We start from the raw sequence: 22,594 nt of genomic DNA, 5'->3' as shown, positions 1-22,594 counted from the left end.
AATAATATTTCTTAGTCGGATGTCAGACTGCGGGTTGCGGAAGTCAATGAGAAGCGCTGACATTAACCATCAAGCTCCCTTTTCAAGCTGGCACAGCTGCGGGTGCCAGATAGACACAGCGGGATGCTTTTGGATTATCCCTTCATTTATTCCGCATTGCCAATCGCCAACATTTTGCCTGCGCGCCTCCTGTCCTCACGCGGATGCGCGGAGGCCGGCGAGACGCCCCGCTGAGGTCGGACCGGTCATTCCCGGTTGCTTTTACGCCCACGCCTCGCCGCTGGAGCTCGTGGGCGTCGGCTCGCAGCCGCGTCTCCAAACGCGCTTCGGCTCTGTGCGCTTTAGCCGCGACCGGCCGGCGCGTTAGCGTGTCGGCACGGTGAGCGCGGCGCATTCGGCCTTGACCTTTTAACAATGTTTGTTAACAAGATGCGGTGTGGAAGTGTGGGGTTACAATAGATGGATGATGTATACATACATACATATATATATATATATATATATATATATATATATATATATATATATATACTGTATATATATATATATATATATATTAGGGCTGCACAAGTTTGACCAATTATGATATATTTTCTTGTTTGTTCAAGCATGTCTATTTATTGCCCTTTTTTATAACAAGCAGTATATAAACAAGGCTTCAAGGCTTACAAATAAAAATAATAAATTGAAATAAATGTATAAAGTAAATAATAATTACAACAAATGGCACACAGGGCAACACAGGTAACTTACTTGCTGAGTGCAAATCAATGAAGAAAATGAAGCTTACTTAGAAGCAAGCACATTATTTACTTTTAGGCAATATGTAATAAATTGGCAGGCAAAATGTCATCTTCAGTCATTTCGAACCACGTTTATTCCAATTTTTTATCAGATTTTTCAAAATGGGTCGCAATGGACAGCTAGCAATATTAGGAATCGCGTGAGAAACTCCACGCCATTTCACACTGGTAAATAATATATTAGGGTGGGAAAATAAGAAGCTTTTGTCATGCAAAGGTGGGAAACATTGCCCCCTGGTGGTAATGCTTGATTTGACTTAAAATAATGCTTGACTTCTTAAAAGTTAATATCGCCGTGGATCAGCTTAATTAATCGCTGCAGCCAATATTTTGATTGTGGTTCAAACTCGGTTAATTGTTTAGCCCTAATATATATATATATATATATATATATATATATATATATATATATATATATATATATATATATATATATATATATATATATATATATATAAACTGACACCAAAATTTTTGGAGTGAAAAGAATCTGATTGGTGCGTCACTCAACAGACGTGGGAAAGACGCATCAAGCGTGACTTTGACTCTCACGCGTTTATCAGGAATCCCTCAAGGGGCCGCCTACATATTTTGCCGGCAACGTCGTCAGAAAGGTCAAATCCAGAGGGAAAAAAAAAAAGAAAACAGCAGACGCTCGACCTGTTGAACAGAGTCACGCTGCGATCGCGGTTCATTGTACGATCGCGCTGGACTGAGACAAATCCTCGTTCCCGCCACGCAACTTGACAGAATCATCCGGTATCTTGTTTGGCCCGTCAAAACGGTCGACAGTACAAAAAGGTCATTGGGAACCCTCCTACATCTCTCGGGTAACTTCTCCTCCCTCGCTCGGCAGAGCAAAGCTTTATTTTATTTCCTCTTTTGACCTTTGCCGGTCACCTCGCCAAAGCTGGAAACTCTCGCTTTCACTGTTGTTTCCATGGCGACTGCGCTGTTACCAAGTGTTGCAATGTGAAGTCCTTTTATGTAAGTAATAACTAGAAAATTCTACTGAAGCTGAAACGGACCTCGAGAGCTCTTTCGGGGACAAACTAAGCCAACGACACTGGGTCGGGAATCCCCCACAAGGGGGGCCTTGACTAGCTACCGTTAGCTGATGGCTAGCCCATGGGTGTCAATGGTCATACGGTCAAACTTTACCATCGAATAAATTCCGTTTGCAAGCATTCAGGAAGAAACGCGGCCATTTTTAGCCTCCGAGTGTTTTTCAAATGCTTTTTGTTAGATATTTCTAGATGAATGGCCCAAATCGTGTCTTAATTGACACAGAGGGGCTGGTAAGGGGCCAGATAAGACTCAAAAAGCTGTGGTAGACCGTGCAATGACATGTCCAGGTTGGGGAGTCCCCCTAATGGGGTCTCGTCCGGCAGGCTTGTCGTCAAACAACAACAGGAAGTCAGTTTAGTCTGCAAGTAACGGACCTTGAGAAACAAAGGCAATGGTGCAGTGTCGGGAATCCCCCTCATAGGGCCCTTGACAGACACCGCAGGGACCGGAAGACCCACTATTGGGGCCCCGTCTGTTAGGCTTGAATTCAACCAACAACATGAAGCCAGTTTAATCTCCAAGTTGACTTGAAGCTAAAACGGACCTTAAGATGTGTTTCAGGGACAAACGAAAGCAATGACACCGGGTCGGGATTCCCCCACATGGGGCCCTTGAATAGTTACTGTTAGCTGGTGGCTGGTAAGGAACCAGATAGAGTCAATGACACAACTAAAACCACATTCGACACTGAAATGACACATCTGGGATCGGAAGCCCCCCATATAGGGCCCCTTCTAGTAGGCTTGCAGTCAAACAACAATATGAGGACGCTTTAGCTTGCCAGTAGAGCCAAAGTTAAAACGAATCTTGAAAGCTGTTTCAGGGACAAACGAAAGCAATGACACCGGGTCGGGATTCCTCCACATGGGGCCCTTGAATAGTTACTGTTAGCTGGTGGCTGGTAAGGAACCAGATCAGAGTCAATGACACAACTAAAACCACATTAGACACTGAAATGACACATCTGGGATCGGAAGCCCCCCATATAGGGCCCCTTCTGGTCGGCTTGCAGTCAAACAACAATATGAGGACGCTTTAGCTTTCCAGTAGAGCCAAAGTTGAAACGGATCTTGAAAGCTGTTTCAGGGACAAACGAAAGCATTGAAACCGGGTCGGGATTCCCCCACATGGGGCCCTTGACTCGTTACTGTTAGCTGGTGGCTAGTAAGGAACCAGATAGAGTCAATGACACAACTAAAACCACATCAGACACTGAAATGACAAATCTGGGATCGGAAGCCCCCCTAATGCGGCCCCTTCTGGTAGTCTTGCAGTCAAACAACAATAGTTTAGCCTGCCAGTAGAGCCAAAGTTGAAACGGATCTTGAAAGCTGTTTCAGGGACAAACGAAAGCAATGACACCGGGTCGGGATTCCCCCACATGGGGCCCTTGAATAGTTACTGTTAGCTGGTGGCTAGTAAGGAACCAGATAGAGTCAATGACACAACTAAAACCACATCAAACACTGAAATGACACTTCTGGGATCGGAAGCCCCCCTAATGGGGGCCCCTTCAGGTTGTCTTGCAGTCAAACGACAATAGTTTAGCTTGCCAGTAAAGCCAAAGTTGAAACGGATCTTGAAAGCTGTTTCAGGGACAAACGAAGGCGATGACGCGGCGTCGGGAAACCTCCACGCGGACGGGCGTTCTGGAGCACCTACCAGGCACTGGCACTGCTGGCAGTTCTCCACCCAGGTGTCGCCGCTGCCGTAGGTCAGCGCTCCGTTCTGGTGCAGGCACTGACTGCTCAAGCGCGGGTCGCACTCGGGGCAGCAGAAGAGGTCGGCGTTGGGGTTGTCGCAGTCGCACACCATCCGGCGGCACATCACCTGCCCGGCCTGGAAAAGCCAGAGGAACGCCAATCTCATTTTCATTACACATTTCGTGAAAAGTATGTAGAGGAGCCGCTATCTTCACAGAAGCAGCTGCGGTAAAGGATGCCATGAAAACGCGTCTGCCAGCAGACTGAAGCCATCCATCGTTTGCATACGCCGCTTGCTCCATCTGGCCCGCGTCCGTTCGTTTTTGACCCCCTCTGTGATGTCCGACCTCCTCATCCTTCGGATTTGCGGCGGCGCCCGCCGCTTGGCAAACAATAACTTGTTTATGCTGTGCGCTGGTCGCGACTAATTTTGACGGGCAGGCCTTCCATCTCGCCAATCAATTAATACAACTGCTTCCATTAGGGAGCCGCTCCTGCCCTGCTCCTTTGTCATCAAATGAATAATTTGCTGCTTGATCATTCGCTACCGACACTAATCCGCCATAATCACCTTCCGCTCCCGCCAGACATAGCGTGAGAGTGACTCGCGTAACATCGGAAAGAATACAATTATTAAAAAAATACAAAAAAAAAAAAAAAGTCAACTTTTTTGCAACAGGTGGCGCTAGAGCCTGACACATTTTTTTGCCAATCATATGTGTAGGGAAAGTTATTTGCAGCTGTTTGTTGAAGATGTGCCGATCTCCGCATGTGAGTATCAACGCGTGAGCTGTGAATGACAGCAGCTTCTGTGTATTTGTCTTACTACGTTCAATAAAAAGCAGAAGAGTGCCTTGTAACTTTGGCTAGACCCGTTATTTGCAACCGGGCTTATATTTGATATTTTTACAAATACAGTGGACCCCCGTGTTACAGCGTCCCCGGCTTATGTTTTTTTTCATGTTGCGATGTGGAATACTGAGTTTTTTCGTCGCCCTGTACGTTTTTTTCCCGGCTTTGCGACAAAAACAACTGTCATGACCCTAGGGGGTTGGCTTTACAGTGGGCCCCCGTGTTACGACATCAATCCGTTCTCCGGTTGGGTTCGTAAGGCGAATTCACCGTATGGCGGGCAATCCAAACCTTTGTTAAATAGATAATGCATTTAGAACCCTGGTTAAAAACATCAGAATTGTACATACATATTCAGAAATGGTATCAAAATAGTATAGTAAGTGCTACGTATATGTAATATACATGTATACAATCAGAAAACATCATAAATAAAAAATATAGGAAGGATTTATTTACCTGTGAGTGGCACTTGTTATGGCCATATTCCCTAGTAAGGCTAGCCTAGGCTAGGCTAGCTTCGTGTTTCTTGATTATCTCCAGCTTGGTTTCCATATAAATCATCTTCTTATCTCTTTAACATCACTTTAACATCTTGGGACCCACGGCTAACCCATTCAAGTTTGGATTAAGCAGTAAAATGTTTTATAAATACGCTTTTGTAACCACTCGCGATGGATCAAAGCGTTACCGTTCCGCCATTTTGAAACGAGGCCGACCAATAGCATGGAGGACAGTCTGTCAGTGCTGACAAAGTGCTGTGACTACTTGTACTGGTATCAGTCCGAAAACAAGTGATATCGAACATACCTGGAAATAAAGCGGCACTAATTGCGCTGATGTGTGGCATTTTGTGCCAGCTTTTCAACTCGCCATACGCGCATTATAAAAACGCGCTTCCAACCGTACCCGGCACAAAGACATGACGCGGCGCACCCTCGCAGGTTTCACCGCGACACAATCGGTAAACGTTCGTCTTTATGTATCGCGTATTGTTTTAAATGTCACCGATTGTTTGGACGGGAAGGACAAAAAAAGGACATTACAAGTTGGCATTTGCTGCTGATTGGCCCGGCAGGGGACCCATCATTCACGCCTCTTTGTTCAAAGCCGGAGAGGAAAGTCTCTCCTTCAGCACTCTGGCACGCGTACAATGAAAGACTTAATGTCATTGCTACAATACCTGCAGGATTAGAAATCATCCTCCATCATCGGCGTCATCATTTTTTTTTACTCAAAGGCGGCAAAAGCGCTCTTGTCGTGAGGACAACTAGAGGGAGCGATTCCAATTCTTTCGTACCTGGCACGAGCAGACGGAGCAGCGGTCGCTGTCCAGAACCCAAATCTGCCCGCTGTGCTTGACCTTGTCGTCGTGGATGCAGTCGCCGGTGCAGTTGTGGCCGTGCGGGCAGCGGCAGTCGTAGCCCCCGTCCAGGTTGAAGCAAACCGTGTCGTTGGCGCACGTGCTCCTGCCCGTCTTGCACTCGTTGATATCTGCCCGCAACCAAAAATGACGATATCGGCGATTGTGGAAAATTCTGCCGGAAGTAGCATACTTAAAAATTTTTCTGTAGATATGCATCAACACAAATGCACATGTACATACATACATATGTAATACATACACATATACGCATATTAACACACAAGACATATATGTACATACATTACACACATTTATATGTAAATACACACATACAGCATGTAAATGCGTTTGAACACATACGTGTACAAGCATCCATCCAATCCCTCCATGCATACAAACATGCACATATACATACATTCATATAATGTATGTATGTATGTACATATCATACATATCCTCCAACATTTGTACATAGACTGTACATATGTACGTACATTCCTAAAAATCAACATATACATAGATAATATATAAGTACATCATTCATGTGTACATATATATGCACATATGTATATATATTAATAAAAATGTACACATATATAAGTACAACACATGCTGTATAAATATACATACGTGCATACTTACATACACACATAAGCACATGCATACATGCATGCATAAACATAGAAAACGTTGAGAAAGAGAACAGGCTCGGGGAAAAGATGCAAACTCTACACAGGAAGGCCGAAGCCAGGTAGATTTGAACTCAGGTCCCTTTAACTGTGAGGCGGATGTGCTATTCACTGCACCACCGAATAATAAACTACAAAAACATGCATACTGTATATCACAGGTGTCAAATTCAAGGCCCGGGGGCCAGAACCGGGCCGCCACATCATTTTATGTGGCCCGCCAAATGCTGAGTTGATTTCAAGTTTCTAGCTAAACTTGCAGATTTTCTTCAAAAATAACCATTTTCAGTTCCCGATCTATCTTTTGAACAGTTTTTATCGGCCTCTGTTTTCAAAACTAGGCAAAGATGTAAACCAGCAAAAACGGCGTTTATTAGACACGTTTTTTTTTTATTTTTAAGTCCTAAATTTTCAGGATTTTAGAGAAATTAAAGAGGTACGTTAAAATCGAAGCTTTTTGAGACTATTTTTCGATTTATTCCGGCCCTCTAACAGACACTATAAGTCCAATGTGGCCCACGATAAAAATCAGTTTGACATCCTTGCATATATACACACAATATATGCACAGACGCATACAAACATACGTACAAAAAACACCCAGCAACTTCTTGTTTCTTCTTCTTCTACTTTTTCCCATGAAAAAACTCAGTTTTGTGTGAAACTAAAACTGTTTTTCCCTTTGCCGCATCCCACCCTCCCACCAGGCTCCCAAGTGAAAGCGACAGAGGGAAGATGAGGTCAAGCAGCTCTGTTGTTACCGAGGAGGCTGGCATGTTCGTCAAGACCGCTGGGCTGCCTCTTGACAGATGACACGCTGCCAAAGCGGGTCAACTCTTTGCTCCACGTTACGTGGAATCGACTATTTTCACAACGGTTAGCGACTGAGTCATTGCTAAGGTGTCGTTTCAGATTTTTATAAAATATATAATAAAATATTTACACCAAAAAAAAAAAAACGCGTGACCATCTGATCATTTCTTGAATGGAGCCACTCACACGTCTCTTGCGCGCGTGATGTGGCGTTTATGCAAACGGGCCGACTCACCGACGCACGACTCTCCGTTGGCAGAAAACAAGCCGTTGTCATGGTAACCGTCGCGGCACTCGCAGTGGTACCAGCCGGGCAAGTTGACACAAGTGGATTTACTATCGCACTCCACAAAGCCGTCCGCACACTCGTCGATATCTGAGGAGAGAAAAGGACACGGCGTTGAAAAATTGTATTCCTGACACCGAGTTGCGTTCGAGGCCGGTGGGCATTTTCGCCGTGGAGCCGCTCCCAATTTGATCGCCAGACGCGTTTGGAGTCAAATTCATCTCATTGATTAAACGCAGCTGCGTTGTTGCGAAAGGAGGACGCGGGCGTCGATACGAGATGGCGAGCCATGAATCCAACGCCGCGTGAAGCCAGAGATGAAAGCAAATTAAAAATGATCCGACGGTGGAATGCGTCCAAAGTGGGGAAAAAAATACAATCTGAAACCTCTGTGAGTGTGACATCATGCCAAAGTTCCGATCAGCGAGTATATAGATATATATATATATATATATATATATAACATGTATAACATAACTTGTTTTAGTCTGTTCAGTACATTTTTTAATGAGTGTTCGGTTGTATTTAACTTTTTATGCAATTTTTCTACATTCAATATTGAAGAAATTTCTGGACAGTGGGAAATAAAATCAATGATACAGGGGGAAAAAAAAGGATTACTACCAGAATAATGACCCATGAAAAAAACCTTAACGTTATAGATAGTCGAATCATTCCAAAAATTGAAATTGTAATCTTGCAACGATATTGTAAAAAGGAAAAAGACCATTTAACAATTTTTTTGAGGAAAAAACAAATCTACAAAAAATCCGTCATGAGAAGAAAAAGTTAACATTTCTGTGCAATTATTTACATTACGTTTAAGAAACTTCTAAACAGACAACTAATACAGATAGCTCGCTAGATAGCTAGCTTGATAGCTAGCTAGCTAGCTAGCTAGCTAGATAGATAGATAGATAGATAGATAGATAGATAGATAGATAGATAGATAGATAGATAGATAGATAGATAGATAGATAGATAGATAGATAGATAGATAGATAGATAGATAGACAGATAGATAGATAGATAGATAGATAGATAGATAGATAGATAGATAGATAGATAGATAGATAGATAGATAGATAGATCTGGGAAGCTAGCTAGCTACGTAGCTATTGATCGATCCATCTAGCTGCGATCTGCTTAGCTAGTGACTTATCTGTCTAGCTAGCTAACAATCTGTATATCTACCTAGCTAGCAGTCAGTTTAGTTAGCAGTCTGTCTGTATGTCTGCCTATGCATTTATCTAGTTAGCTAGCTAGAAATATTCTTTATCTATCTATCTATCTATCTATCTATCTATCTATCTATCTATCTATCTATCTATCTATCTATCTATCTATCTACCCATTTAGCTAGCTAGCTAGCTCTCTATCTATCTATCTATCTATCTATCTATCTAGATATATATATATATATATATATATATATATATATATATATATATATATATATATATATATATATATATATATATATATATATATATCTAGCTAGCTAGCTAGAAATATTCTTTGTCTATCTATCTATCTATCTATCTAGCTAGCTAGCTAGCTAGCTATTTATCTATCTAGGATGGTCTGGAAATCGGCATTGATTGAGGTAAAAGAGGAGTATATTGATTAAAAAAAATCTATTTGTCAGCAGAGCGTAATTAATCACCTCTGGGCATGTTTTATGTCTCTAATTTGATGTAGAAAACGCAAGCAATTAGAGATGAAGTGAGTGAGACCATTCTATTCGTAATTTTCAGGCCTTTTGAATACTCTAGATAGGCTTGATGGTTCTCCACGAGGTAAAAATAAACATCGAGCAACATCGCCGTGACGCTGGCCGACATTTAATTAAACTAAGGGCCAGGCCCACATGAGATTGGGGGGTTAGGGGGGGGCAACAGGCTCAGACGAGTGGCGATTAAATGTGTCTGCACAGCTGGCTCTTTTTATTTTTGAAATAATTGTTCACCACGCAGGATGCCCCTCTCATTCTAATAATGGCACCGCGTGGCATGTGACCTTCTCCGCGACGCCCCCCCCCCCCCCCCCCCCCCCCCCCCTTTCCGAGGGTCCCCCGCCGCCCAGCCGCTAATGGGATTAAGATCTATTGGCTAATGAGCTCTGGGTCTTTTAATAGAATTTCTGCAGCAGATTAAGTGTTGATCAAATGCGCCGCAGATTAGGCTGTTATTTATTTAAAAGTTAACGGCGGGAAAAACCTCAATCGATTGAATTCAAATATAAATTCGGGCCTCATGGAAAAAAAAATGCATTACCTCATCCTTGTCTGATGACAAAATGCTATTTATAACACGAGGCGGTGTTTAAAAATATGCAAAGTGGATTATTTTCAGCCGGTGGCGGGGTTATACTTGCTACAAAAGCTTTGTCATTTCCTCTTTCATCTGCATCAGACTCGTCAGTTACAATTAGAGCAAAAACGCGTCAGCTGGTTAAAGTGCCGGTAGTGTTTTCGGGACCTCACGCGTGGCGTGGCGAGACGACAGTGACGGATGGTAGTGTAAAACATATAAAACAGAATATGTCCCTGTTTATTTTGTCATTATTGACTGTCTACATGTGCTGCTGCACCATTTGTGTTCAAATATGACTCTTAAAAGGATATTAAACTGAATTGGCCGTTTTCAGACAAAGAAAGATAACGATTTGTTTCCAATCAATTTGATCGTGATTTTTAAGTGCAATTATTACTTTTAAACAGAAAACAGGCGCAGTGTTTTCGGGAACTCACATGTGGCGTGGCAAGACGACAGTGACGGATGGTAGTATAGTGTTTCACACAACTGATTTGGCATGGGATGGATTTGACATCATTAACCTTTTCTGAAACTCATTTTAATCGCGGCACATATCGCAGTGAAATCATAAAAAACAGAATATATCGCTGTTTATTTTGTCATTATTGTCTGTCTACGTGTGCTGCTGCACCATTTGTGTTCAAATATGACTCTTAAAAGGATACTGAACTGAATTGGCCATTTTCAGCAATAGAAAGTTAACAATTTGTCTCCAGTCAATTTGATCATGATTTTTACTTACAATTATTAATTTTAAACAGAAAACAGGCGCAGTGTTTTCGGGACTTCACACGTGGCGTGGCAAGACGACTTGGGGCAATTTTGACGGATGATAGCATAGTGTTTCACACAATTGATTTATCATGGGTTGGATTTGACATCATTAACCTTTTCCGAAACTCATTTTAATCGCGGCACATATCGCAGTGAAATCATAATAAACAGAATATATCCCTGTTTATTTTGTCATTATTGACTGTCTACGTGTGCTGCTGCACCATTTGTGTTCAAATATGACTCTTAAAATGATACTGAATTGGCCATTTTCAGCAATAGAATACAATTTGTCTCCAGTCAATTTGATCATGATTTTTATTTACAATTATTTCTTTTAACCAGAAAACAGGCGTGATTGGTTGTTACGCAAACGAGATGTCATTTTTGGTGTTTTTAATGATATTGTCTTATGTCTTTCTATTCTTCTTTATGTAAGGGACAAGTTTGGACACCCCTGATCTAGCTCTTGTGTCACAAAATTTTGCTAAAGTAAAAAAAAAACAAAAAAAAAAACCTGTTTAACCTTTTTCAAGGAAACAAGGTTACAAGAACGTTACAGCAAGAGGAAAACGAGGTCGCGGCTGCTGAAAGAAGGGAACGACAGCGAGGTAGACGGATGAGGGTTTGCCGCCGTCGTCCGTCATGCGCTTATGGCGAGCGGCGGCCTGGAAACGAGCGCTCCATTATGGCCGCTTGTCCCCGGATCAAACCAAGGCAGCCAACGGCCGCTCGTTTATCTTTTCTTCCGCTTTCTTCCTTCAGCTGTCCGTCATTGTCACCCCCGCGACAAAAACAGTCATCACCTTTGTTGAACTACACCTTGAGGACAAAAAAAAAGGGGGGGGGGGGGGGCGGCTGGAGTTTTATTGGGCTCGGCCCGCTACTCTTTATCTTACTTTGTGTTCCTTTTCTTTCACTGGGAAAGTGAAAGCGTTCCGTGCGTTGACTGGCAGATAGCGCTGCGGTTGGGGATGCGGCCGCACTGCAACATTCTGCGCACAACTCATGACGCCCCCCCCACCCCCCCACCCCCTCTTTCACGAGCTTGATTTTTATTGCCACGGCGGAACATCTGATAATCCTGATGGACTCCAGCAGGAATGAAGAGGATTGCGGGGGAATGTTTGCTCGCCGTGACATTTCATGAACCGGTGGTTGAGTAAAACAGGGTTTCGGGATTTAATGCGGTTACGGGAACGCTCAGATTCGTCTTTTCAAATTAAGAGCAAATTATTTGGAACACAAATCAATTAAAAACAGTGGTTCTCAAAAGGGGTGCAGGTACCCCTGTCATGGAATTTCACCAATTCTAAGTTATTGCTTTTTAATGCCATAGCAGTAACACAACATTTGTTTTCAAATTAAGAGCAAATTATTTGGAACACAAATCAATTAAAAACAGTGGTTCTCAAAAAGGGGTGCAGGTACCACTGTCGTGGCATTTCACCAAATCTAATTTATTGCTTTTTAATGCCATAGCAGGAACACAACATTTTGTTTTCAAATTAAGAGCAAATTGATTGGAAAATAAATCAACTGAATGCAGTGGTTCTCAATTGGGCCTATGTGAAGGCACTTCAAAGGAAACGTGAGATTTGAAAGTTTCACATTCATCAGCAAATGCCATGACAGAAAAAGTAAATTTTCTTTTCAAATTAAGAGAAAATTGATTGGAACACAAAACAACTGAATAAAGCGGTTCTTAAATGGGGGTAGGTCAAAGCACTTCAAGGGAAACATGAGATTTGAACAGGGTTTTGCAGTTATCGTAAATCTAATTTAATGCTACGGCAAGAATAGTAGATTTATCTTTTTAAATTAAGAGCAAATGATTTGAGACACAAAGCAATTGAATATAGTGGTTCTCAAACGGGGATACACGTACCCTTTAGTGAAACGTGAGATGTGAACAGACTTGCACAAATATAAGCAAAACGAATTCAAAGCTTTTTACTGTCATTCCAGGAACACCTCATATTCTTTTCTTTTCTCAAATAAGAGCAAATTGATTGGAGCATTAAACAATTGAATACAGTGCTTCTCAAATACATGAGGGGAAATGTGAGATTTGAACAGGGGTTTCGCAGTCATCAGCAAATCTAATCCGTTGCTTTTTAATGACATGACCAGTATGCTTTCTTTTCAAATAAAGAGCAAATTGATTGGAACATTAAACCATGTATATGTATGTATATTAGACACTCCAAATTGCCCTTGGTGTGACTGCGAGTACGATATCATTTTTAGTAAACGGCAAATGGATACAAATGAGAATAACAAGTACCGGAGTGGACTGGAGGAGCTAATAAAAACTTGATGTCCGCACATCGGGCGACGCTTTTCGAGTTTTCCGCGGAGCACCAATAAGCGTGGACGCTAGCGGGCTTCTCGCTAGCCTCCGCCAACGCTAACCCAAGATCCCAGACGGCCGGGCGAGCATCTTTCATCTTGTCGCCACCGACGCTTTTTGACAACTTTTAGTTTGTTGGGTTTTGAAAGGGGAGGCAGAAATGTCTTTTACGCAGCGCGATTTGGCGCCGACGTGCGCCTCCTACTCACTCTTTGAGCAGCACTCGTCTTCAGCTGTTGGCAACGATGCCGGGCGCACAGATGACGAGCGTGAATGGCGTTTTCGCTTAACGTTTGTCATTAACCTTGCGGGGGAGGTGGAATGCGAAAAGAGGAAAAGATTTACGATGGTGGCGGAAAAGCACTACTTTTGTCTAACTGAAGCTCCCGGCAACCGGGGGAATCAATTCGAAATATTTGTAAACACAGAAGGAATTACAAATGTTTATCGCAGAACATAAAGAATATATGACTAGTGTTTGTTTTACTCCTAGAAATTGTGTAATTGGTTTGAAGATAAAGGCTAGTGCGATAGAGTAAGAGCGCCACCTAGAGGAGCTAAAAAGTATCACGTGCTTCATGAGGCTTCATTCTCAAGTGCTTCATGAGGCTTCATTCTCCCATCATTAGTTGAGATCGAATTTTATTTAATTTTTCATGAAAAAAAATGTGATTTTTTTGTCTGGTCTGATTTAACAGGAAGAAAATTGCAAGAAAAATAATGATTAGGTTACTGATGTGTAAATGAAGCCTCATAAAGCACTTTTATATTTTTTACTCCTAGAGATGGTGCTCTTGGTTTAAAGACAGAAAAGTGCAACGATGAAGAGGGCCATCTAGAGGAAGTAAATCTATATAAAAAATATAATATATATAAATAAATACAATATAAATAATACTAGAAAGTATCCTTGGTGCATCATGAGGCTTCATGTTGCCATCACGAGTAGAGATCGAATTGTATTCCATTTTTCATGAATAAAAATGTGATTTTTTTTTTTTCTGGTCTGATTTAACGGAAAGAAAATTGCAAGAAAAATAATGATGATGATCATCATGATAATCCATATAGTACAGGTTACCTACTGAGGTGTAAATGAAGCCTCATGAAGCAATTTTATATTTTTTACTCCTCGAGATGGTGCGCTTGGTTTAAAAATACAAGAGTGTAACGAGAAAGAGTGCAAGTAAATCTATATAAATAATATAATACAAGTAATATAATATATATAAATAAATACAACATAAATAATACTAGAAAGTATCCTCGGTGCATCATGAGGCTTCATGTTGCCATCACGAGTAGAGATCGAATTTTATTCCATTTTTAATAAACAAAAATGCAATTTTTCGAAAGGCCTGCATGAAAAATAGCAACATAGAGATGGTACTCTAGGTTTAAAGACAGAAAAGTGCAACGAGGAAGAGTGCCACCTAGAGGAAGTGAATCAATATAAATAATATAATACATATAAGTGATATATATATATAAATAAATACAATAGAAATAATACTAGAAAGTATCCTTGGTGCATCATGAGGCTTCATGTTACTCCTAGAGATGGTGCTCTTGGTTTAAAAATAGAGTGCCACCTAGAGGAAGTAAATCTATATCAAGAATATAATATATATAAATAAATACAACAAATAATACTAGAAAGTATCCTCGGTGCATCATGAGGCTTCATGTTCCCATCACGAGCAGAGATGGAATTTTATTCCATTTTCAACACACAAAAATGCAGTTTTTCGACCGGCCTGCAAGAAAAATAGCCACGTAAACCTGCGATAAGTGAATGCAACAAAATATTCAAAGTATTCAAATTTGCCATTTGAAGCCCTAACAAAAAAAAAACGCGTCAAATCCCAGCATCCGCCATAGTTGAATCCCTAGCGACTTTCCGACTCCCGTTGGCGTTTGTCAAAAAGGAAAAGCGACACGTATCCTTTTCGCGTCACGTGTCGCAGCAGATGAACCCCCCCCCCCCCCCCCCCCCTCGTGAATATTTCACGGGCGCGGTCCTTCGGAGTGCTCGCGGGGACTGTTCAAGCTCAAGTGGCTTATTTAAGCCCAATAATTATGTATTCATTATTTATTCAGAAGCGGTCCTACAAAGGGATCCATCTATCACTCTTAATGAGCGTTTCTTAATTAGATGCGGCTAATGGCGGGAGCTGTCGTTTAGCCTCCGGCAACCCGCCGACGCACATTAACGCCTCGCGTACTTTTCAGCTCACCGTTCGCACCTTCCCGGGCCCGAAACCGTATCCACATAATAATTGGAAAATCTATTCTCACTAATAATAAAACCGTGGAATATTTTTATGTAGCTTTAAAACAGCAACTTTTCATCCAAAATAGTATAGCGAGTTTTTCATTTATCGAAAAAAAAATAAGCTCATTCTTATTCGTGTTTTTATATGTGTGTTTGACATCATTGTTGTAAATTCTTTATATATATATTTTTTTTATTGGAACATTATTTGCAGTGGTCTCGCTAGGCATTTGCTATTCAGCAAATCCATTGGATAACATTGTTTTAATTCTGCCATGAATCTGTGTAAAACCTTAACTGAAAGGCATAAAATCATATCCAAATTCAGCAACTCCAGAGAATAATAACAGTTGTTTTGATTCTGGGGTGAATCTCTGTAAAATCTTAACTAAAAGGCAAACAATGTTTTGCGAAGGAGTCACTACAACATCATTTTGCAAATTCATTTTCTCTCAATTCGAAAATAATGCAGCACTGTTCCTGTCACGGCAAAAGTCACTCAACTGGAACTTTACTTTTAGTGGTATTTACTGGTAAATTTTAGTGGCATTTACAACACCTGTGTACAACATTTTTTCTTATATTTGTTGTTTTTCTGCTGCAAAATTGTGTCAAAAAATGACAACGTGAATGCCTATAAACTTAACCACCATTTGCATTGGAGTCACTATAACACAATGCGGCAAAAATTGGCTTCATGTTCCAATTCCTTTGCTCTCGATTTGAAAAGGAAACTGCATTGATCGCTCCTGTATCAAAGGCATTAAACGAGATGTTCTCTTTCCTGCAGAAACCCTGTTAAAATCTTATGCACCCAATTCTGACCCGTTGTGTTACCCCTGAGCAAAATAATCGCGCTAAAAAGCAAAACACTGGTCTTTTAATTATTTTCTGGGCTGAATGTTAACATATATAGGACACGGCGCCGTTTCGCCATACTGACGAGGCGGCTTGTTCAGGGGTACACGGCACATATTTATATCCATAACTGGAGTGTGTGTGCGCGTGTGTGCGTGTGGCCTGCCTCTGCTGCGGCCTGCATAATTCATGAGGTGTCACACTTCTCCGCGAGCTGGCGTCTCGTCTTTCAGCAACACGCACAAACCCGGCGAAACGGTAATGACGAGTCACACAAACACGACTATTCAAACACATGAGCGCCCTTACGAATAATTACACAAACAAAACACACGCTAGAACAATCCAAAATGGCAACCGCTACACGGCGAGCGTTTTTTTTTGTTTTTTTTTTCGAGTTAAGCGCGTCTGCGTTTTATGACGGGCCGTCAGTCTGCGGCAGCACGAGTCTCGGGGGAGGCTTTTAAAAGCTGCCGGAAGAAGGAGAGGGAAAATGGGCGAGCTCGGACTCTCGGTGAAAGCGTTTCCATGTTCATCCACCCGGCGCCGCCCTTTCTGCGGCCGGCGCCCGGTCGTGGGAGGATACCGGCAGAACCCCCCCGACCCGTCACTTCTGTCATATTGGGAACATCTCCCTCTCCTCCGTTCCACTTCGGCTCCTCTCACGGTCGTTACCCCCATCTATCACTCTCAGCGTACATCTCCATCTTTGACTCAAAGTAGCTCCTTTTCGAAGCGAAAGCCAAGCCGATCTAACGCCACAGAGGCTCTTGAATGGGGGTGCGCCAAGGCACTTCAGGAGGGTGCGTGAGATTTTAACAGGGGTTCTGCAGGAATCGGCAAAATTAATTTCATAACGTGAAAGGAACAGCGCGGTTAACTTTTCAAATCAAGAGCAAATTAATTGGAACCTGAAGCAACTTATTGCTAAGTGGTGTTGTCATGACTCCTTTATTCCATTACGTTTCATGGGGAGGCGCATTGTCACTCATGATTCAAGTCTCACGCACAAAAAAAAAAAATCTGCTAATTAATGGATACTCAAAAATGTATACCTATATATACAAAAAAAAATATGTGCAAAGAATTTCACATCAATAAAAAATAAATGAGATGCTCTGGCATAGTGGCTAGCTCATCTGTGGTTAGTGAGTTAGTGAGTTAGTTAGTTAGTAAATCTAGCTTGCTAGCTAGCTAGCTAACAATCTAGCCACCTAATAAGCAATCTAGCTAAGAAGTTGGTTAAGTAGCAAACAATCAATCTATCCAGCTAGATAGCTGACAATATATCTAACTAGCTAGCTTGTTAGTTAGTGAGTGAGTGAGTGAGTGAGTTAGTTAGTAAATCTATCTATCTAGCTAGTTAGCTAACAATCTAGCCACCTAATAAGCAAGCTAGCTAACAAGTTGGTTAGTTAGCAAACAATCAATCTATCCAGCTAGATAGCTGACAATACATCAAACTAGCTAGCTCGTTAGTTAGTTAGTTAGTTATCTATCTATCTATCTATCTATCTATCTATCTATCTATCTATCTATCTATCTATCTATCTATCTATCTATCTATCTATCTATCTATCTAGATAGTTAGCTAACAATCTAGCTGCCTAATGAATTAGCTAGCTCATGAGTTAGTTAGTAAACAATCTATCGAGCTAGTTAGCTGACAATCTATCTAGCTACCTAATAAGCAAACTAGCTTTCGAGTTAGTTAGTTAATTGGCAAACAATAAATCCATCCAGCTGGATAGCAAAAGATGTATCTAACTAGCTAGCTTGATAACTAACTGAACTAATTCGCTAGCTAATTACATGGATGGCGTTGGCTGTTCAAATTTCGCTGCCAGTCTCAAAATATTTAAGACCACAGGACTGCCGGCAAGGAACGAGGGCACAGCACCTCCAAGTGAAGCATCGCCTTTGCCACCGATTAATCGACCATAACCCGACCACCCAAAAAATCTTCAGCGGCTCAACTCCTACTTCCTCCATTCGATGTCATTCCAAATACATACGAATGGCACTGCAACATGGACAACTTTCCTATCGCGGCATTTGTGCGGGTTTACAGAGTGCGGGTTTATCATCTGGATCTCGGGAAATAGACTGCAGGACTCTCGATGACGCATCGCTCCTCCCTCGCTTGGGAGCTGCTGTCAAGCAGAAGGGAGACGGTAAAAAAAAAAAAAAACACACACACACACACACACACACAAGAGAGGGCCCCCGTTGACCTCTCAATCGAATTAAATAATGCCAGAGGCTCAGATGCTCCCCGGTGACGGTACCGCTGTTGGTCCCGGACATTAAAAAGCACCAAAATAATAGCGCACGAGGGGACGCTAGCTGTCACGGAGCTGACGAGGATGAACTTGAGGACAAATAAGACGTCCCACAAGCGTGTTGCTCAGGCAAACGTGTTGCCGCCTCGGGCGCAATACGAAGCTTGGGCCTCTTCCCATGTAAAATTCTTGCTTGGGTTTTAAAGACTTGTTTTGTGTCTTTTTATTTTCAAGATATTTTTATCTGCGGAGAGGTTTATTTCTCGAGACATTACCGCATATATTATAAATGGTCAAAATAAGCTTTTTCAGTCTAAATATTGCATTATGAATAAAGTTGTCAAATACCTTCATCTAAATGTGAAACGCACAATCAAGATGCCATTGAAGTGCAAATGTTCAGCTTGAAATGTTTTCTTTGTGAAAAAGGCATCGCGGCCATTCGGCGATTTCAGCCATTTTATGTCAAGTACGTTTTTCTGTGGTATCCCAATGCTGTTGTGCAAAGTTGTGTTTCGAGACTCCTTTGCAAAATGTCGTTTGCCTTTTTTTTTTGCTAAGCTTTATGTGGGTGCGCATTGTCATCTTTCTTTTCAAATTAAGAGCGTATTAACTGGAACATGAAGCATCTTATTGCTAAATTTGTACTAGTGATTCCTTTGCAAAATATTACATGCCTTTTATTTTTTTACATTTTACTATCAACATATCTAACGTAATGCTTTCTAATGCTATGACAGAAACAATTTATCTTTACTTTCAAATTTGGAGCAAATCAATTGGAAGATGAGACAATTTATAGCAAAATTTTGTCTGATGACTCCTTTGTAAAATTATGTTTTCCTTTATTTTGGTAAGCTTCATATGAATGTGCATTGTCATCTTCCTTTTCAAATTAAGAGTATATTAATTGGAAGAAGAAGCATCTTATTGCTAACTGTGACAGTGACTCCTTTGCAAAACATTATATGACTTTTTCTGTCGAGTTTTCACATTTTGCTATCAGCATATCTCAATGTATGTTGTATAGCGTAATGCTTTTTATGCTATGACAGAAACGATTTAGCTTTCCTTTCAAATTAGGAGCAAATCAAATGGAAGATGAGGCAATTTATCGCAAAATTTTGTTTCATGACTCCTTTGTAAAATTGTTTTCCTTCATTTTCATACGAATATGCATTGACAGCTTCCTTTTCAAATTAAGAGCATATTAATTGGAACATTAAACATCTTATTAGCGAATTTGTGATAGTGACTCCTTTGCAAAACACGTTTTTTTTTTTTTTTTACATTTTTGCTTTTAAAATCATGTGACAGAACCAGTTGCTCTTCCCTTTCAAATTAAGAGCAAAACAACTGGAACATCAATCCACCTATTCCCTCAATCACACACCGGACACCTTTGCAAAAAAAAAAAATCTTTACCGCATCTTGATTATTTTTTTTTCCGAGCAAAGTATGTTTCGCGTCCCCGCGCGTCTTCCAGCCGTCCAAGAATTTACGCGACGTTTTACATGATGTGGAAATTGCCATTTGCGTGGCGTGCCGCTAAAAGCTCCTCTGTGTAACTGCTGGAAACACATGTTAATAAAGCTGTCAAACGGAGAGCCTAATATTTCCCCCGGAGAGTGCGTAAGTGGAGAGCGCCTGCTGAAAATTACACCCTTATAACGCAAAACATTCTTTTATTCCGTTTTTTTTTTTTTTTCTGAGTGTGTGGGGGGTTGGGGGGGGGGGGGGGACCTTAAAACTGTTCAAGACTGACTGAGTCATGTAAAAACTAATTAGCCGCCGTCGCGCGAAGAGAATTATCGTCAACAAAAGTGCCCCATCAACAATGCGACAGGCAATTTGAAGGACGGCCCGTCCGGCGTAAACAGAGAAGACAAAGACGGCCTTCTTGGACGTCCGCGGACAAAACAGGCGGGAGAAAATTCATTTACTTTAAGACGGGCAGTATAAAAAAAAAAAAAAAGACCTTTATGTGCAATCAATAGCCGAAGCAACGAGTACAACGGAGAAGCTGGGCTTCTCTTCACTCAAGCGACTTGACTTTCTATTAACGCCGCCGTTTGTCTCTTGAAGGACATTCCCGCCAGAGGTTGAAATGGGATATGAGAAAGCAAGTGATTAGACGCAGCCGCCATGATGAGATTCTACAAACGGGAGGAGAAAAAAAAAATGTTTGTCTTAGGAATGCGGAAAGCACTTATGACTTTTCAATCAGCTGTGTGGCAATGTTTTGGTTTCTCCAGTTGAAGTGAATGGTAAAATCCTGTGCAGAGCAAATTTTCAGCAAAAAATTCACCAAATTTTGCCCAAATTTTGTCTGGCCTTGTCTTTTGTGGACATTTGTGTCTTGTCCTATCCCCTGTAAATATGACATTTACTTGAGCATGTTTTTCCGTATTTTACAAGTGCTTGTCAATCAATCAATGAAAATCAGTAGAGAAAAATCAAAACCTTAACACTCTGTTTGTTGACTAAATGAAGTCACCCGTCCCCTCATTGAGGAAATTCCGTATGGTTTCTATTTCTAAAATGAAAACAAAGCCATTTGCTCCACACACCAGATGGCTCTAAAAAAATAAAATAAAAATCGCTGTAAGACACCAGTTAGACAACATTGACATTATTTTTTTATTTTTTTTGACGGGATGTTTGATATCACATTCCCGGTATTTAGTTTCACTTTTTGCTACTAATTAAAAATCAAAGCTTTAATAATAAAAACTGTGCTGTCTAATTTTTTATATATATATATATATATATATATATATATATATATATATATATATATATATGTATATATATATATATATATATATATATATATATATATATATATATATATATATATATATTTATATACAGTATGTATAATTTCCTCTTACCTCATTCACTTCCAAAGACCAAAGGTAGAGGATTACTTTAGTACTTGGATATATTGCACCTAGTACTTAGTTACCAAAAGCGATTGATTACTTTGGTTACCGAAATTAATTGAGTACTTCATTATGTGTTCTTCACTAATACTAGTAATTACCCAAGGTAAATAAATATGTTAGTACTTAGATGGCTAAAGTAATTGATTGCATATTAATAATTGATACTAGTACTTAGTTACCTAAGGTAATTGAGTACTTTATTATTTGTTCTTCACTCCAACCAATTACCGAGGGTAATCGATTGGTTTAGTATTTAGATACCTACAGTATTAGATTACTTTATTAATCATTACAGCTAGTACTTAGTTACCAAAAGTAACTGATTACTTTGGTTACATAAAGTAAGTGAGTCCTTTATTATTTAATCTTCAAAAATTACTAATAATGACCTGTGTAAGTTTTTATTTTAATATTAGATACCTAAAGTAATGTATTACTAAGAATAATTGCAGGTAGTACTTAGTTACCTAACGTAATAGATTACTCTAGTTAATCTAAACTAATTGCGCAATTAATTATTTGTCTAGGAAAAATACACATTCTAGACTCTCCTTTAGCCAAACACTTAAATAAGTACCTTGAAAAAAAAAACGTGAAAATCCGTCTTTGGGATGGAATGAGTTAAACACCCCGAGGGTTATCATATAGGATGCAGGGGGACGGAGGCTCCGGCTGCGATGGGGCCTTACTAGCACAAAGCCGATGCCGATCGAGTCCCCGCTGATTAATGCGCGATATAGACTAATTCCCATACTGCTGCATGCGCACTGCAAATCCTCCATCGTGGCAATAAAAGAGCTACAAGGCCATTACTCACTCAGGAGTGTTGCCGCGCTAACACACACACACACACACACACACACACACACACACACATTCATGCATACATGTCGACCAACGGCCACTAAGCACAGCGGTGTGTGCGTTTATTCATCAGGCGTTTAGTGCAGGGGCGGGGAAACTTCAAGTTTCAGGGGACATATCGAGTCTATAGCAAATGTGTGGAAGCATCATGCAATCATTCAACATTTCTTTCGTCGTTTTATCGTGTTTTCAAACCTCACAACTATATATAATACCCATTTCGTTTATTATTGCAGTATATATAGCTGTGAACATTTTTATTAAACTTGATAGATAGATAGATAGATAGATAGATAGATAGATAGATAGATAGATAGATAGATAGATCTGGGAAGTTAGCTA

At 40.7% G+C, this 22,594-nt stretch overlaps 1 protein-coding gene across 1 annotated transcript in view; it reads right to left on the bottom strand.

The window, feature by feature from the left end:
- Window positions 1-22,594, bottom strand: part of nell2a (neural EGFL like 2a) — a 102,009-nt gene that overhangs the window by 2,035 nt on the left and 77,380 nt on the right. Inside the window, exons 16-18 of the mRNA XM_088416469.1 lie at window positions 7,530-7,670; window positions 5,727-5,920; window positions 3,534-3,710 (exon numbers count right to left, since the gene is read on the bottom strand). Of these exons, the coding sequence (XP_088272595.1) occupies window positions 3,534-3,710; window positions 5,727-5,920; window positions 7,530-7,670 (512 nt within the window). The remainder of the gene's footprint in view (window positions 1-3,533; window positions 3,711-5,726; window positions 5,921-7,529; window positions 7,671-22,594) is intronic.

The sequence above is a fragment of the Hippichthys cyanospilos genome, chromosome 6, assembly GCF_059441005.1.
Source record: "Hippichthys cyanospilos isolate Australia breed blue-spotted pipefish chromosome 6, RoL_Hcya_1.0, whole genome shotgun sequence".
Taxonomy (NCBI): domain Eukaryota; kingdom Metazoa; phylum Chordata; class Actinopteri; order Syngnathiformes; family Syngnathidae; genus Hippichthys; species Hippichthys cyanospilos.
The sequence above is the reverse complement of the archived record's forward strand: the minus strand, read 5'-3'. Positions and strand labels throughout refer to the sequence as shown.